The sequence below is a fragment of the Haemaphysalis longicornis genome, unplaced genomic scaffold (assembly GCF_048455015.1).
Source record: "Haemaphysalis longicornis isolate Haplotype H1 unplaced genomic scaffold, Haemaphysalis longicornis Haplotype H1 scaffold_4, whole genome shotgun sequence".
NCBI classification, from domain to species: domain Eukaryota; kingdom Metazoa; phylum Arthropoda; class Arachnida; order Ixodida; family Ixodidae; genus Haemaphysalis; species Haemaphysalis longicornis.
This window is the reverse complement of record NW_027526361.1, coordinates 72,856,164-72,873,859: the sequence shown is the minus strand read 5'-3', so window position 1 is coordinate 72,873,859 and position 17,696 is coordinate 72,856,164. Positions and strand designations below refer to the sequence as shown.

The 17,696-nt window shown below is 50.6% G+C and overlaps 1 protein-coding gene across 1 annotated transcript; it reads left to right on the top strand.

Moving 5' to 3' along the window:
* Positions 1-3,167: 3,167 nt before the first annotated feature.
* LOC144180397 (uncharacterized) lies at positions 3,168-12,598 on the top strand. Its single transcript, XM_077708748.1, has 2 exons — positions 3,168-3,294; positions 9,109-12,598. The coding sequence occupies exon 2, from the start codon at positions 9,109-9,111 to the stop codon at positions 12,268-12,270; it is 3,162 nt and encodes a 1,053-aa protein (XP_077564874.1). The 5' UTR covers positions 3,168-3,294; the 3' UTR covers positions 12,271-12,598.
* The last annotated feature ends 5,098 nt before the right edge of the window (positions 12,599-17,696 follow it).

Here is a 17,696-nt window from a genome sequence, read left to right as displayed (position 1 = left end):
TTCTCCCAGAACAAAAACAAGCCAGGTTTAAATGCGGGCAAAAACAAACCAAACGCTTGCCACGGTATGGTGGCGCCATCTAGGTTACGGAACGTAAAGAAACGCGGGAACAAACCAACACCGCTGTACAGGGTGGAGACAATTTTTGAATGGTCCGGTGCCGCCGCGATTGGGCCAACGGGCTCAACGCGTTATTCTTTTCGTTTCCCACGAGACCTAGCAACGCGAAACAGTCAATATGATTCAAACTTCTTCAGTAAACCGCGTTGCGGCGATAATTTTAGCGCGGTTTTGACACAATGACTTGCTTCGGCGGCGAGCGAGCAACCGAACATGGCGGCGCCAGCGTTACGTGTCTCTACCCTGTACGGCGGATGCGTGAATGAAGGCATTCTAGGCTGCAGAGCGGTCGGTTCCTCTGATGTCACAAGGGAACACGAAAACGCACGATTGAGCGGGAAAATCAAAATTTTAACCTAAATTGTTTAATTTCTCAGTGAATAAAGCACCGTTTGTATCCGGACAAGCGCTGGGGGCACTATAAAACACGAAATATTTCGAATAAAACCAACTTGCATTTTCTCTTCATGGCTCCTTTAAACTTTCTGGGCGATGTTTGGCAAAGTGTGGGCATGTCCACACTAGGTGGTGGAGATTTGATTTGACGTCAGTGTTGCAGTAGGGGCATCGTGGGTGTGTGTTGGGGCATCTTGTCCATTTCTGGGTAATGTGAGGAGTGTAGGCGGCATCCGCGCATAACTTGTTAATGAATACTTCCTCGGATCTGCTGCAGGAGACAATGTTGGCAAGATACCCAGGGGGTGTAACCTGTTGGTAACGTTGTCTTTTACGTTTCTTTAGCCGGAGAAGTAGGAGGGCTGGAGGCCCTCCAGCCCTCCACTGGTTCCCCTTTCAGCATCCACACCCACTGAGTGGGTGTGGATGCTGAAAGGGGAACCAGTGGAGGCGTAAAGTTCAAACACTCCTGTGCCGCCTCGTGGGCGGACTGGTTCCCTGGGCCGGTTTCCTCGTGGCCTGGAGTCCAGTCAATTCTGATGTTCACGTTGTGGCTTTTGAGGAGTTCTTTGAGTAAGATTATAGAGTTGCCGAGCGGGTTGAGGGAGAGTGGCTTGCGAAGTTCTTGAATTGCTTCGAACGAGTCCGTTAGAATCCGTATTTTGGCTGGTGGTCGGGTATTGAGGTCATAACAGATATGATTAAGGGCACCATTGATGGCATGGAGTTCACCTTCCAGTGCAGTTGCACCATCGTGTCTGAGGGAGAGTTGACCTCCAAGGGATGGGTTTTCAGGACAGGTCCATGCTACGCCAATATGTGAAGTTGCCACACTGGCGTCGGTATAGATGTCGATCTCATTGGGAAGTTTGGACTTCTCCAAGTGAAGGCTACGTTTAGATCTTGTTGCCGTTCTAGAGCGGGGAATAGGTTTGGTGAGATTGCCGGTGATGTTTTCCGAGATTGTCCAGGGTGCTAAAGGGATGGGAAGGTCGATGACCGGTATAGGCTTCTGCTCGTCCCATGCTGTGAGAAGGAGCCCTTGTCGGGTGAGCCCACGTTTGGTGTCTGCCTGTTCACGAGTTTCTTTCATGATTACGTCTATAGGAGGGAGCGCAACCGCTCGCTCAAGAGCTTCTGTTTTTGTATGTTTTGGAAGGCCTGTGATGGTACGCAATGTGGCTCTATGGAGCACCCAAAAGCTTTCAGAGAGACATGTTCGACAGTATCTTTCACTTCTAAGCACCCGCTCATGACCGGTTGCCTGTTTATGCGTGCGCGGGTTGGCAGAGGAGGGCGGGCACGTGCAGATATAGGTTTCATACCCTTACTGATGACACGTCCGTTATGTTGGCGTGAGATTCAACATGGCCGCCAAACAGCCCAATGCGACCGGTCCGGTGTCGTCTCTGGCACAGTGGATTGGGTTGGCGCGTTACACAAACAGATGCCTACGATGCGGGCGGGAAAGAGGCAGCTCTACAATTTTCCGCTAGGATGAAGCGCGGTTCCTTCCAAATTTCATTCAGGTAATTGGCTAGGAAGTATGCTCAGTCGTAAATTACAAACAATTTACCAGTGATTTCTGTCCCCCTTTTATAGTCCCAATATAGTTTGGCATTTTAAGAGAATCGGTCACTTTTCCACGTGGGCTTCAGTCACTGGACAAAAGAAACCTAATCAAATCAAATATATAGGGAAGCGTTGTACAGCCGCGTTCCTTGTGCGTCTAGGCAGCTATAGAGAAGCAGACATACACTTTCATTTGCTTTCTCGACAGGCCGTTGAAGCAAGTTATTACCACAGGCTTGGCTATACATTTTCTCCTCTAGATTTTGTTTTTGCTGGTTTTCTAAACTTCTTTTCATTTCTGCTCCTTGCCTAGTCCTTGTCTTCGTTATTTCGCGCACCCGCATCTTTGTCGCCCTTGGGTGAATTTGTCGCCTACAGGGGACCGTATAGTTGACCTATAGGTGTCGCCTGTACGTCACCTACAGGTTTGTCGCCTATAGGCAAAGTCTCATGGGTACGTTGTTTTCTCCCGCGGAGCTCCGCCGCTTCCGGTTCAAGAGCTCTGCCGGCCTCCCGTACGCCGACGGCTTCCACGTGTGTGTATGCTTGTTAACCTCTTTCCACTGAACAACAACAAGAAACGCTCATGCATGGCACATTCACTAAATAACGACGACTGATCTTACTAAGGGTTCCTCTAAAAGGTAAGCACCCTGTGACAAATAACCCGCACACACGCGCCTAAAAGCCGCCGGCGTAATCGGGGGCAAAACAGCTTTCGAAACGGAAGTGGCGGGGGCAGACGACGAACCCGTGGGCCTTTGCGTTTTTTGCCGGTCACCTATTTCGCTATTTTGGCCAATCTCCGTAGGTTTTTTTTTTTTTTTTTTTTGGTGCCACCTTGGCGCTCTACGTTGTAGGAAGTGGTAAAAGGGCGGTAAGCAGCAGCTGCGAGTTTTCTTTGTTTAGGAGTTTCGTCTCACGCTTTTTTTTTGTTGTTAAAGGGCAAACAAAAAAGAGAATAAGTAAAAATAAAGAGCGACTTGAAATTACAGACAAGAGAGGAAACAGGACCAGCATTTACTGTCAACCATTTCTCCAGCAGACATAAGGCAGACTCATGCCTTCTTTCTTCTCCAGGGGGCGTTGAAGCCCGTTCGCGTGCAGAAGAAGATTTGAATCCGAGCCGACGCGCACGCTTCCCTGCTGTCGTACAGAATTTAGGCCTACAGGGTCCGCGCGCTACGTGTGCTGCTTTTCAACAGCGTGAGTATGCCTTTGCCATGGATTCCAATTCATGGTTCGGTGAGCGGGCTTCTGCGCGGCTGCAAACAAAACGCAGCGTAGAATGTGGCTAGTGTGCGAAAGGGTGGGATGTAGCAGAGGGTACGATGGGCACGTATGGTGATCAGGACCAGATACTGAACAACTGGGATGGCGACGGTGAACTTATCACCGGCACCTGCCCTCGAGGCAAGGCTAATGTGGCAAAAGAATGGAAGGTCTCTCTCTCTAGCTCATATGGTTTGGCTCGCCGTGGCTCGTTATGACAACACGGCTAAGTTAATTCTCGGCGACTAGGCATGCGGTGGAAAAACCTTCAAAACGCACTCCTCCGTTAAAGGGACTAAAAACCGTTTTTTGTCGCGTATACGCCTCCAGCGCTGCATGCTTGTAGGGGCGCCACTGAAATCCACCTAGCGGCCCGTTTCGAAAGTAGTCGCGGGAGTTTCCGGCCGCTCACCACTGTCGCCGTTGCTTTTGCGGCACGTTCACGACTGATATTTACCGTTCGTATGCGTTGTAAATACATATCTATGTAGAGCAGTCTCTCTGTGCGCAAATGTGGTGCATTTACGAGAGTGTAAATGTTTCTGACGCGATCTTAGTGCGGTACAATCGGTCCGTATGAGCGCCAGGCGTGTGTCCCAGGCCGACGTCGCGAAACCAGCATATGTGTGGAGCTTATTGCAATTCCACTGTTGTGAAATTTACTAGCAGTATCTCCGTAAGCAGCGTTTCTTTAGATGGCCATGCCACGGTTATACACTGCGATGTAAATCGGTTTTGTGTGCTTACATAATCTAGCGGAGCACGCATACCGGACACGCTTCATATCTCAGATATTGATCAGTATACCCTGGACAAGTACCCTGGATCAGTATACCCTGTGGCATAAATTTTACGAACATTCTACGAAATAAGTATGATGGATAATGCAACATCCTACGCGGGAATCAGCACACGACAAAAAAATTAATGCTGGGTCGTCTTGTCGCGAGGTCAGCCCTCGCAATCGATGTGCTAATCCGCGTTCGCGACTAAACGCTTATTCGAAACATCGTCATATGACTCAGGTATAGACTGCAGAATCTGGAACAAACTGAAATCAGAGGGCCTTATCAGATACCGCACTCTGCCAACGACACCGTTTCTCGCTCTTGAACTTAATTTATGCTTACTTGGTATACTTCAAAAAATGCATCCCCTCAAGTGATCAGCGGTTTGTTGAAGTCGCAAAACAAAATGAAAGTGAACCCGCAGCTTGTGCATGTGATTACGAAAACGTTCATTTCTTGATTTCGCTACACGTTTGTACGCAAATATAGTTAAACGTCCCCCTCCCCCCTTTTCTTGCGAAATCAGTACATTTAGCATCTAATTGGTACGGTGAGTCCTACTTTTCTTAAGTTACGACAAACGTCTTTAGCATTTCCGAAGCTGCACTGGGTTTTTTCATTCCCATACGAGCAGTTCTGTTTCTTCCGGACTTGGAAGACCATTCATTTTCCCGTGGTTTCTCATTCATTCATTTTCCCATTTTCCCATTCATTTTCCCGTCATTTTCACGCCTGCCCACTCACGCCGGCAGGCGTGAGTGGGCACATATTTAACTTACCACAGCCTTGGAATGTACTTAACATTTTCGCGTTACTTATATTCCCATAACATGCACCAGTTATTGTTAGGTATTGGGTAATCACACTCCCAAAACATATTTTTCTATATACGACGTATATATTCGAAACAAAGTCGCATTCGTTGCCCCCGCTGAAAAACGAAACCAACCTCTCAATGCGCCAGTATCAGGTCTAATTATGAGACGGCAATAGAATTCACTTGTGCCTGACGTATTCGGAGGTGACAGTGGTGATATGCTGCTTCCGTCGCCGACGCCCATAAGAGCGGCCTAGAAGTGCGCAGAACCGCGTCTTCGGATAGCTGGCGTTCGAGCACTTTACCGAGACGCAGCTGTTTTTTAGATGCGACGCTGAGAGCATCTCTTGTCGGCGGCCCTGTCCTTCCTGCGTGCGTCCGTTGTTGTTGTCCGCGTGCGTCCGCTGTTATTGTCCGCGTGCGTCCGTTGTTGTTGTCCGCAGCCACTCTCCCCCTCTCCTCTCCGATAGCGAACACTCTCTCGCGAGGGGCATTGGCTTGGCTTGACTTGGATTGGATTGGATTAAAGTGTATTGTGTTGCGTCATAGCCGCGGCACTCTCTCTCTCCGCGGTCTCCTCTCCTTCGGGCGCGCTGCGCATATAACCGGTGTGCCGCTCTCCGGCGGCCTTTCGGTCGACGGTTGCTCTCCGCTTGCGCTTGAACCCCCCTCAGCGTCGCATCACACCAGGGTTCCCGCGAGGGGAGGTGGGCGTAATTTTTTTTCAAGTGCCCTTATCGTACTATTTGCTTACAGACATCACCATAACAAATTGTTTTGGGTGCGAAAAGGCAAAAAGAAGCGAAAGAGAATCAAAACACTGCATGAGCCCCTATCAGCTGCTCCCGTAAGCGCCGCGGAGAAGCGGCGGCAGGCGGCGCAGCGATCGCGTAACTCGAGGCGTATAACACCTCGAGCGCGGCCTGTAGGGGCGCCACTGAAATCCCCCTAGCGGCCCGTTTCGAAAGCAGACGCGGGAGTCCGCGTCCCGCTCCCCAGTGCCGCCGCTGCTTTTCCGGCGCGTTCACGACTGAGATTTACCGTTTGCGGGCGTTTGAAATCCATGTTTATGTGAAACAGTCACTCTGATTCGGTCTGTATAAGCGCCAGGTGTGTGTCACAGGCCAGCGTCGCGGAACCGGCGTATGATGGAGCCGATTGTAGTTACACTGACCTGAATTTACTAGCAGTTTCTCCGTTACCACCGGTTCCTCAGATGTTCATTCTGCGACTATACACTACGATTTAAATCGGTTTTGTGGGCTTACATAATCAGCGGAGCACTCATACCTGACAGCACGCCAGTTACGTTTACCAATATACCTCAGATATTGATCACCACAATTTACAAGCCGGTCTGTGTTAATTTCGGGAATATTCAACAAAAGCACGATGGACAATGCATAATTATACTCGGGGATCAGCACACGACAGAGTCGTCTTGTCGTGAGGTGAGCGCCCGCAAACATTCATCTGCTACGTATATCCTCTGCGAGCAGCGCGGAAACGGGCTTGGAATATAATCCGCGTCCGCGACTAAATGCTTCTTCGAAATATCGTCATATGGCCCAGGGAGCGTGCAGAATAAAGCAGAAACTAAAATCAGATGGCCTTATCGCATACCACACTCTTCTAACGACACCTTTCATCGCTTAATTGTTGAACAGCCTACCCTGTATACTTCCAAAAATGCGTCCGCCGTACGATCAGCCCTTCGTTGAAGTAGAAAAACAAAAGGAAAGTGAACGCGAGATTTGTGTGTGGGATTTCTATACTGCTCATTGCTTGATTCCGCTCCGCATTTGTACACAGCGTCCCCCTCCTCTCTCCCCCCCCCCCCCCCCCCACCGATGTCCCGCGAAAAGCAGTGCATTTCGCGTATAGTTGGTCTAGTGAACCCTACCTGGCTTAAGTTTCGACGAACGTCTTTATCATGTCAGAAGCTCTAATGTTTTTTTTTGTTTTCATTTCTGTTAGATCTATTATGTTTCTTAATACCGCACTCGCACAGCATTTTTTCCCCGTGGTTTCATTAACTTGCCTTGGTTCATGCTATATGGCGTGTGCGGGCACATATTTAACGGCGCACAAGCTTGGAATTTACTTAACATTTTCGCATGGTTTATATTCTGATAAAAGGCATTAGTTATTGTCCGGGATTGGGTAATCACACCCCCAAACGCATTTTTCTGCGGCGTACATATTCGAAACGAAGCCGTGTTCGTTGTTCAAGCTGCAAAATGAAGCCAACCTCTCGTTGTGCCAGTATCAGGTCTAAACGAGGCGACAGTAGGATTTATTTGTGCCTGGTGTTTTGGAGGTGACATGGGTGATATGTTGCTCCCGTCGCCGACGCCCGGAAGAGCGGCGACGAAGCGCGCAGAATCGCATCCCAGGGTAGCTCTTGCAGGCGATCGCGTACTCTACGATGGCGCAGCTGCTTTTTAAGTGACCTAAACGTACTCCTTGCCTATAGACGTCACCATAACAAGTTTTTTTAGGGCGCGGAAAGGCGAAAAGAAGCGAAACAGAACCAAAACACTGCACGAGCCCTTATCAGCCACGCAGCGCAAATCCAGTCAACGCCGGCGGCAGGCGGCGCAGCGATCGCGAAGCTCGAGGCGTTACAACATGGCCGAGCGTGGCAAGCATCGTGCAGCACACAACGCGCGGCGACCCGCGGCTTCCCGACGAGACTGAGGTCACGTGATTGATCACGTGGTCAAGCTCCTGCGGAACCGGGTGCGGAAAGGTTACAAGTTAGAGGTTACAAATTAGTGGTTACAGCCGTAGCGCCACAAAGTAACGTCTACGTTCAACAAGACCTTTGGTCGTAATCGTTGCTCAAGGTAAAAAGGCTTGTAACGTTTATTGAATTGGTTTGTAACCGTTGATATAAAAGTTAAAAGCGTTTATAGGTAGACATAAAGGTTACGGCGTTTAGAGTGTACCAAGTACACATGTTTCCGCGCTTCACTGGCGGCGCTCCGCCAGAGACCGACTGATCACATTTAAAGGAGTACTGACACGAAATTTCAAAGCTGAGATAACTATGTAAAACGCTTCCTTTTTATCAGGAGATATCTCCCAGCAAGTTTCAACAGCAACCGTTCAGCGAAACATATTTAAAATCCATTTTAATCTTCGCCCGCACGAGAAAGCCCAGAGCGGGCCGACGTGACATCATCTGCTACGTGCCCCAAACTGCCGACGTCGGGGCTCCCGTGACGAAGCCGACGCGCTGGCTGTGGTTGGCGCGCGCTACTCGGGCGTGTGTACACGTCATGGTTTTGGGACTTACGTCATGCTGCCCGGGCCTGTGGGGACCGCGAAAACCTCGGCCGGTCTGGGCGCGCGCGTGCACTCGCTCGCGCGCGCTTCCAGGGAGGCAGCGATACGGCAAGAATGGTGACGTCATGTTATACATGCTGTCATGGCGGTCGCTCGGCGTTTTTCAGTCGAAACCGAAACTGGCACGAATAAACGACGCCGTAAATGAATGTTTACGCTGCGCTCGACCGTCTAATCTGTCATTCTATGATTAGTGGGCTGGTAGGCACGCATAGCAGCGAAAAAAACGTAACATAAAAATTTCGTGTCAGTACTCCTTTAATGACATAACAGAGCACTACCGCCTCTCACGTCGACAATTTCCTCGCCTCATACATCCGTTACGACAAGCCAGGCGCGTATTTGGCGGCTCTTGCAAACGGACGCCTTCCCAAGCAGAGTTCGCTTCCACCACATCCATCCGACAGAATTCCCTTCGTCAGCATGCCCCCTGTGTGGGGAGCACGCCTCACTAAGTTATTCCATATGGCAGTATCCCCTAGACCCCTTCCCTCTAATCACCATCAGCGATCAGTGGAGGGAGGTGTTGGGTAGCTCCGACTGGGCTACACAAGAAGCCCTGGTAAAAAGAGTCACCGAAGTCGCCACCAGCCTTGCCGATGGCCACCGCGCCTCTCTGATCACTTGCTAGAATAAAGTTTTCTCCTCCTCCCCCTCCTCCGCGCTTCATCGAATGCGCCTTCCGTGCACCTAGCACAACTAATGCGACTGGCACACTGCGTAACTGCTGTGAACCATTGCGTTCACTGTGGCAAGATGCTTTCCGCGCTAACGCATTTATTTCTCTTACAGATGGACAATTCCTCTCACAACGACCCTGCCCACTACCAAGACCACGGGGGGCGTAAGTCTAAGTCGCCGAAGCCGGTGACACAAGCGACGGGCGCCTGCAACGGAATGTCAACAAAGCAGGCAGAGCAATCCACTGGTTTTTCTGCAAGCTCCGCGACTCTACAGTTCGAGCCGGCTTCAGGTCTTCTGACACCGATGTCTAGCCCATGTTCGCCCTTGGCAAACCAAGTGGGCCAGGTGCGGGGACAATGTTCGGCGGAAGAAAATAGTACCAGTGAAGGAACATTGTCACCATCGTCGCTATCTACTTATATGTCACCATTGTCCGTGATGTCACCGAGTGAAATCTCTCCCCAAAGTGCGAGAAAAACACTTAAAGTTATTGGACCTAATACGATGGATGGCACCGAGTTCACTCCAAGCAGCGCGCCACATTCGCCGACTGCACCTTTTCTACCACCCGCACATTTCCAGCTGCCGGTGGCAAGCCCACCTCCATCCCCAAGAAACCAGAGGCCAGCTGTCGGGGGGGAAGGTACCGGAAATGAGGCGAGCACAACTCACACACTTCTGTCACCGCCACCCGATCTTTCACCGTCACCTATGGTGCCAGCAGGCCCACCTTCGCTTTCAGCAAATGAAACGCCAGACGCATGGGGACATCATAGCGCGAGGGCCACCCCCGAGAGAACCACTTCCTCGCTTTGGGCGTTGCTCGAACAAAGCCCACAGTTCCGTACCATGGCCGCAGACAGCAAATCACCGACAATGCAGCCACGCCGTTCAGTTCCGTGTGCACCATTCTCAGCTCCAGGCGGCACGGAGTTCCCCGAAATGGTGCTTGATGATGACTCCTCGGAGGCTTCATCACCCCTGAGCCCTCCCTTCGGTACGCTTAAGGTGTCAAACACGCAGGCTGGCTTCGTAACCTCAATTCGGACGAGCACGGGGCCCAAGGTTTCCTCCATGTCTATGGCATGCGCAGAGCGAAACACTAGCGAAGGGAAATGCACCACGCCGTCCGGGTCTTCTCTGAGTTTGCTGGGCGGACCGTCACGACACTACCACGGTGCGGCCGAACCGACTCTAAACGTCGCCCGGACACCAGACTTGTCAACCAGAGACATGTCGATCAGTCAGCGTACGCGGAGCAAACGCGCCAACTCACCCCCGTTCCACTGTGGCAGGGCGGGCAAGGAGAACATGCTTGGGTACATGGCTGTCGCATTGACAGTTCTGCTCTTCTGTGTGCTTCTGACAGTAATGGTGAATTTCCTGCTGCCCCCGGATAAGCCCGACCTAATCTGCACGACGGCTCCATGCGAGGCCCTCGACGCCTTCCTCGCAGGAAGCTTGTACAACGGCACGGAAGCGTGCGACAATTTTTACGAGCATATCTGCGGGGGCTGGGCACGGGCGCAAAACGTGTCCGTCTATCAGAACCATTTAGGCGACTTTATTCGCGAGGTCCACACTGGGCTGTCCGCCATCCAAGTGCCTGCGCGCGTGCAGACGGCGGCGCAGATGGTCGCCGCCTTTTACCAGTCCTGCGCAGCGGTGGTTGTCGGCGGTGCCGACGCGCTGCCCGCGTTTCGCGCTCATCTTGAACGCGTTGGGCTGGCTTGGCCGAAGGTCTTACCCTCGTCGAACCTTGTCCTGACCGCGGCCCAAGTGTACCGCGATTTTCAGGTTACAGCCCTGCTTCGTATTCGGAGAATGGGCAGAAAAGACGCCGGCGGCATGCTTGAAATAGCACCGGACCAACGGTTTCTGGGGGATTGGGAAAAGACTCGTGACCAGCTGTTGCGAAATGGCGTGTACGAACGCTTTTTTGAAGAAACCAAGCACCTGTACACCGACAATGGGATCCTCGGTGGACGGGAGTTGAAGTACGGAGAGTTTTCCAAAACAGAAAGTTTGATTCTTGATAGCCTGGCAGACGAAGAGCTATTTGGCAACACCGTTCTGATGGAGGGCGTCAAGGCTCTACCCGTGGTAGTTAACATTACAGTGACAAGTTGGCTGTCGGTAACGGAGCAGCTGGGCCTTTCGAAAAACGCGCAAGTCGTAATCACCAACATCGAACATCTAAGCAAGCTCGACAAGTTAGTAAGCGCATTGAGTGAGCCCTACCTACATTACTATTTCGGCTGGTACGTAGTGCAGCAAATGAGGCGGTACATGGACAAAGCAATGGCGGAAAGTTGGTACAACTTCGCTGCAACGTACCTAGGCGCGGACGATTCAGGCGACCGAAGAGCTGACTGCTTAGAACTAGTCGAAAGCATCGTGGGAAGACTCGCATTTGAGTCCTTCGTGCCATCCAGAATTGATGCCGGCGACGAAGCCTACGTGACATCCATGGCAGCAGCTCTGTCGCAAGACTTTACCCAGAAGGTGATGATAAGCGGTGCGCGGAGCAATCTTAGCCCCTTGGCTCCTCTCGGAATGTCCCACTTCCAAGTGGACTTTCGTGAAGACGTTATGCGAGCCGTGAAGGAAGCGCTTGCCAAGTCCGACCTGACCAACCAGTCGTCGCTGCTCAGCAACTGGATGGACATCGTGGGCGCGATGAGGGAGATGAATAACACCCTTAGGGACAGTGTGCCCACGACGTACATCCACGACCTCTCGGTGAACGAGCGATACAGCCTGTTCGACGACCGCAGCGAGAACCTGTCCATTCCGCCCCTGTTCTCAATGCTCCCGGTCTACGAGCGGCAGCTGACAGACGCGGCCAAGTTCGGTGCTCTCGGAACCCTGCTCGCCACGGGTATGATGCAGACCTCCCTGGTCAGGCTGCCCGCTAACTCGACGTTCCGCAAAGAGATCGCACGGAGACTGCACTGCTTCAATGATTCGGCCGAATCACTTTACAACGATTTGGACTTGTCCCTCCCAGTTGGGTCCGCGCAAGTTGCCTTGTCAGCGCTCCAAGCTCTCCCGAGGAGCGACCACTTGCGACTTAGAACGTTCAACAGGCTGCAGACTTTCTTTGCCGTCATGTGCTATCTACTGTGCGCACCCACCGCGTCCAAGGGCAGCCTGCTAGCCGAAGCCATTTGTAACGAGGCAGTCAAAAACAGCGATTCCTTCCAACTAGCCTTCGAATGCGCTGCGGACTCGGCTATGAACCCTGGCGTTAAGTGTCACATGTTTTAGCGTAGCTTTGCTATCAATGCGTGACTTGGTACTGTGTTATTTTCTCTTCTAACCAGTGCAGTGCTGCAGTGTGCGACAATGTGCGTGTAACACGGCAAAGAATGCTCATTCTTGTTTAACGCACATTGTCAGCGATCGTCCAAATTGTTTTGTATTATATAGATGCCAATTGACACATTTTTAGCCTCGGCAGTTGTGGCATTCATAGATTAGCTCTTGAAATATCAGCTGTGTGGTGTTTGCGACTGCTCAGCATAGTCACAGAACTTAGGGCCTTTCTTGCATGACATATATAGAAGCAAAGTCATGAGTATTGTACTCTTTAATTTTGTTTTTCGGGTTTCATCCGCTCTGGGGTCGCAGGATTCATACGAAATATAACCGAACTGTTGATGTTCACAAAAACAAAGAGCTAGAAAGTACTTCAGTTTTACAGCATAATGTAACACTCAACGTGAATGAAGCGAATATATTTTGGTTGCTTATTTTTTATCCCGGAGTGTCCCGGCTCCTTGTGTTTTGTATACCTCTTCTGAAACTTTTACACAGATTGTTGTTTGAGTCGGAGTATATAGGCTTTGCGCGCTGCATGCCTACTATGGTACCTACAGATCAAATAATACGTTCAGGGTCACGCCCGGATTCAGTACGTACTGTATCGCATATATTTCTCTTTAACATACCTTCATGGCTATACCTAAACGAAGTAGCCGACGCGGTGACGTTTTTGAGCGTGTGGTTTTCAACCGAGTATTTCAGTGCTGCTCACGGAGAAAATTGTATTTCGATGTTTGTAGCGTTATCCTCCCTGTCCACATGCAACGAGCCTTCTAGCGCATGTGCAAGGCGCGCACACGGCCGCTACACATGCCGTGGGCGGAGCGCACAACGGCGCTAAAGGTCGCGTGATGCTATCACGTGAAATTGAGCGAGAACACAGGGCGTAAACCCGCAGATGTGCTCGGTGAGTGTACCGTCTGTCTACCCCTGTCTCAGCGTGGGTTCGTAGCTCAATCAGTAAGACAACGGCCTCTCGCTCCATTCCTTTGTTCGTTCCAGGTTCGATTCCTGGTCGTGCCAGTAACTTATTTTATTTGTTCGCGGGAGTTTTCTGTTAACACCAAAGGTCGCGACAGAACCATTGGGGGTAGAAGTAGAAAGCTTCGCTTTAAAATTGACGTAATGTCTGAAACAATGGCAACAAAGTTGGAGCCCTTGTTTTTCCCCCTTGTCATGTCGGTGTCTCTTATTGCAGTTGAGGTCGCAACCGTAAACAAAAGCTTCAAGATTTACGACACAAGAAAGACGTGCCAGAACGCCTTGGCCCTTCGCACGATCGTATACCCAGATCCTTTGCGCCTTAAAAAAAAGCGTCGGCGGACATGCGCCTTGCCTATGAAGGAGCGATGGAATAACGATTGTTTGTTGAACACGTATTTAATGGGTAGATAAAGGCATTGCTCCATCGACTCTATCGAGGAGAGCGCTGAACTGTATACATGACACCATGCATATCTGTCGTTCTGGTGTAAGCCAGGAGTTGTTCTGCAACTCGCTTCCTGCTTCCGTCGAGCTAGTGGTTTATCCCACATAGGCTTTAAGTTATTAGCCATCGGTTAGCCTAGAAGGTTGGCTAATGCGGCATTTTGTATGCCACAGTGGATATCTCATAACAATCATTTCTGATTTACGACAATAGAAAAAATATACAAAAGTAAACTCTATTCCAATGTGTTGGCAGTTGTGTCCCACACGTGACGCGTGCATACTTTGTAACACTCCACCTAAGAAATTCTCTTGGTGGCCTTTTGGTATACAGACAAGCAAACGTTCATCAGAACGGTTTTTTGGCCACCCTGGTGTAGTTTCTGGATGACACCTCCCATTCTAAAACCTTCAGCTTTGTACTTTGCACCATAATTGCGTTTGGAAAAACAGAATGGCGTATGCCATGAGTATCTTGGCTTGGGAAGGGTCTTGTCGGAGTATCTACGTCGCGTCTTGACCTGTGAGAGCACAAGAACAAGGAAGCTTCTCTCAGAAATTATACGCATGCCGGCGAATGTTGGCGATGTTGAAATAAGTCACCACTGCTTGGTGGTTGTAACTACCTTAGTTGTAACACCTAAAGACCTCGAGGACAACTAACACTTATGGTACATGAAGCCGAAAGCATTATTCTCCAATTGGACTCCGCTGCCACAGAGCGGGTGTGTGAAAATGGGAAGTTTGGATGTTAACGCCACAGCCAAATTGGGAGTTGTGAATTGGCCGTGAATTTCTCAGCAACATCTCATTTCCAGGCCACTGCAGCTGGACCATTCCGGTGCGATGCAGAACTTAAAATATATGTTGTGATAGCCTCCTCTCCGCACCTAAACCGACCTAAAAGGCACTAAACCGTCCTTATTTACAAAAAGAATGCCTATAGAACTGATCCAATCAGCATTTCTCCAATACAAGAATCGCGGAATTAAAACGGAAATAGATTTGCTGAGGCTGCGGCATGGAAGTAAGCGTTACAAGCCGCAACGTTATCTGCCAGGCCACAGAGGCTGAACAACCTCTATTTACCAGTCTTTTTATTGCTGAAGTGATCAAGGTTGCGGGCGGCAGTGTTCAATGTTAACCACTAGACGGCGCTAGGCGTAACAGGAAGTCCCCGGCCTGCAGTGACTTGGAAACGGGATGTCGCAGCATCAAAAAGGCAGCTGATATCGCCAATGGCCGGTACCCTTGAGTGAGTACGTGGGAATGGTGGGCGCGAAAGTTGATGTTGCAGCTAAGTAGAGATTGACGAGGACGGTATCCGTCACAAGCTCACATTTACCCGAATCTCCACTGGCCAATTTTCCGGAGTGGGTGGGTTTGACTTGAAGAGAGGTAATGAAGAAGATGAGGCGAACATCACAGCTGGCTGCCTAACGCACCACATATAGCACCTACTGTTTCCCTTATAACACTCATTGTATTCCCTTTAGGAACTGCTATCATTTTGCACATCGGCGAGCCTGCGAATTTTCCTCCAAGGCCTCTGAGGAAACACGGAGCCTCGTTCCCCTGCTCATGTTTTAAGACACCACTCAACATTACCGCTCTTCAAGACATTAACCACATCCTCACCCGAAGCTTACTAAAAGAGAAGTAATACTCAGTAGACTCCAAACACCTCTCCTCAACAAACTTGGCTACATCGGATGTACCCCACCCAATACCCTCCTATATGTAAATCCTGCCCTAACACCTCATTCATATGATCTTAGGGCGTGCACATAGCTCCACCCTCCTACCTTTATCCACTACTCTTTTTCCTCCTGAGCTTCTGGAGAACCTGACGACCAGCGCAGGTTTGGATGCCCAGTACCTCCTGGTGTCCTGGGCTGAGAGAGCACGGTCGTCCCATGATCTCCTGGAATGAGGCACCACTCCCACATCACCAGGCTCGTAATAAAGTAGTTAAGAGAAGAGTTGCCTAGGCCGAAAACCCCGAATCCTCAAGAAAAAAATGTGGTTAGCCTGGCGGTCCCGGGAATCGAACCCTAGACATTTCCGCCGTGCAACCGGCGCCCCAAGCACTGTGCCACCCCAAAGGCCCGAGGGGTGCGGCTTAGCAGCGGTGGGGAACAATAACATGTGCAGCCAATTGGTATACGGAAAGAAATGCCTCCTGGGTTCGGAATTGAACCTTGGTCCCTCCCGTTGTGAAACCGGCGCCTATCCGAATGAGCTATCATCTCATTCCGGGCGCACATCATTTCCTTTGAGTTAGTAGCGCGGGCGTCGGCTTTGGACTTGGCCGCGGGTTTTAGCGCGTAGCGCGTGCTAACGCGATCCTCTTTGGGAAAGCCTGCGGACGGAAGGATCCGGGCCTGCCAGTGGAGAACTTTCACCGGCAACTTTCACTCTGTTCTTCGTCCGTGTGTTTTTGTTGCGCTTCAAATCATGGCATCTATTCACCAACTAGCCCAGCAAGAAGTTCTCCTTTTCACGGGCAAGTTCACAAATTAATGTGAGGTGATGACATGCGGAGCTGAAACTTGGCGCGTTACTAAACAACTTCAAAGCAAACTTAGGTCGGTGCAACGGGCCATGAAACAAATAATGATTGGAGTAACACCTATAGAGACCGGAAACGAGCTTCCTGGATCAGGGAACAAACTAGAGTAGAAGATATAGTTCTAATAAAAAAAAATAAGAAACGGACTTGGGCTGGCACGTTATTAGGTGAAATGGCAATCGGTGGACTATTAGAGTGAGGGAATGGCGGACACCGAAAGACTGGTCTAGAAAAAGAGAAAGGCCAGTTACTCGATGGAGAAACGAAATAAGGAAATTCGCTGGCAAAGAATGGACTCCAGCGGCGCGGGGCAGGAACGGTTGGTGGTCGATGGGAGAGGCCTTCGCCTTGCAGTGGACCTAGTGGGCTGCTGCTGATGATGATGATGCAACAACCGGGCCTCCGGAGGAGGAAGAGGGGCCGCCAGCTCTGCTGTTTCTCCAGCCTTGCACCACTAGGCCAAGCTGCGCAAATTTTAGTGCGAAGCAGTATACCTCTACCTCCGAAGGGTTCTGTCGCGACCGTGGGCAAATACTGCCACCGCCAGGAATCGAACTTGGACAAGAATAGAGTAACGGAGCAACAGCCCGTCTTCTTGCCGGTTCAGCTACGCCCACACGAGGAGACAGGGAGACAGACGGTGCACTCAACGAGCACAGCGGCGGGTCTACCACATGCGCTCATTCAAAGCCCTTGTGTGAAGTGCAAGCCGCATAATGTATGATAACGGCGTTCACGTGGTTTGGATTAGCGGTGAACTAAACAGTGTCTGGAGAGCGGGAGGTCGGGAGGGCGCTCCTTCGACGCATGAAAGAAGAGTGAGGGGGAGGCAGTGAGAAAGATGTAATAGCCGCGCGTGCCGCTCTCCTCCTAACCCTTCGCCAGATCTCTCCTCCTCGCTTTCTTTCTGCCGTCGCTGGTGTGTTCGGTCGTCTCTGATTTCACTCTTTGTAGACCCACGTGTGTGAATTCAAGTGGCATCGCATGGGTAACCGTTGGGGGTGTCGATTACAGCTTCGCAGTCAACCACCTTCACAGCGTGAATTGGAGCGATTTTTTTCTTGCAAAATGTTCAGTTAGGATATTATTCGCATTCTTTTAGTAAAAAAGTATGGTTTGGTAACCTTTAGGTCAATCTATCTGATAATACGACGCCAAGAGGCTCACGTGAAGTGCGTCTTGGCAAATATGTTTGTCAAACACGCAGCCACAAATACCACGGAGCTATGTTATGACTCAATTCCAGTTATCGCTGGCCGCACACGACGAGAAAGAGGCGGCGAAAGAAGACGACACCTGAAGACGGGGGGTCGCCTTAACCACCGCCGGATTGTCTGCTCTACCGTGACTCCTCCTTTGGACACATGAG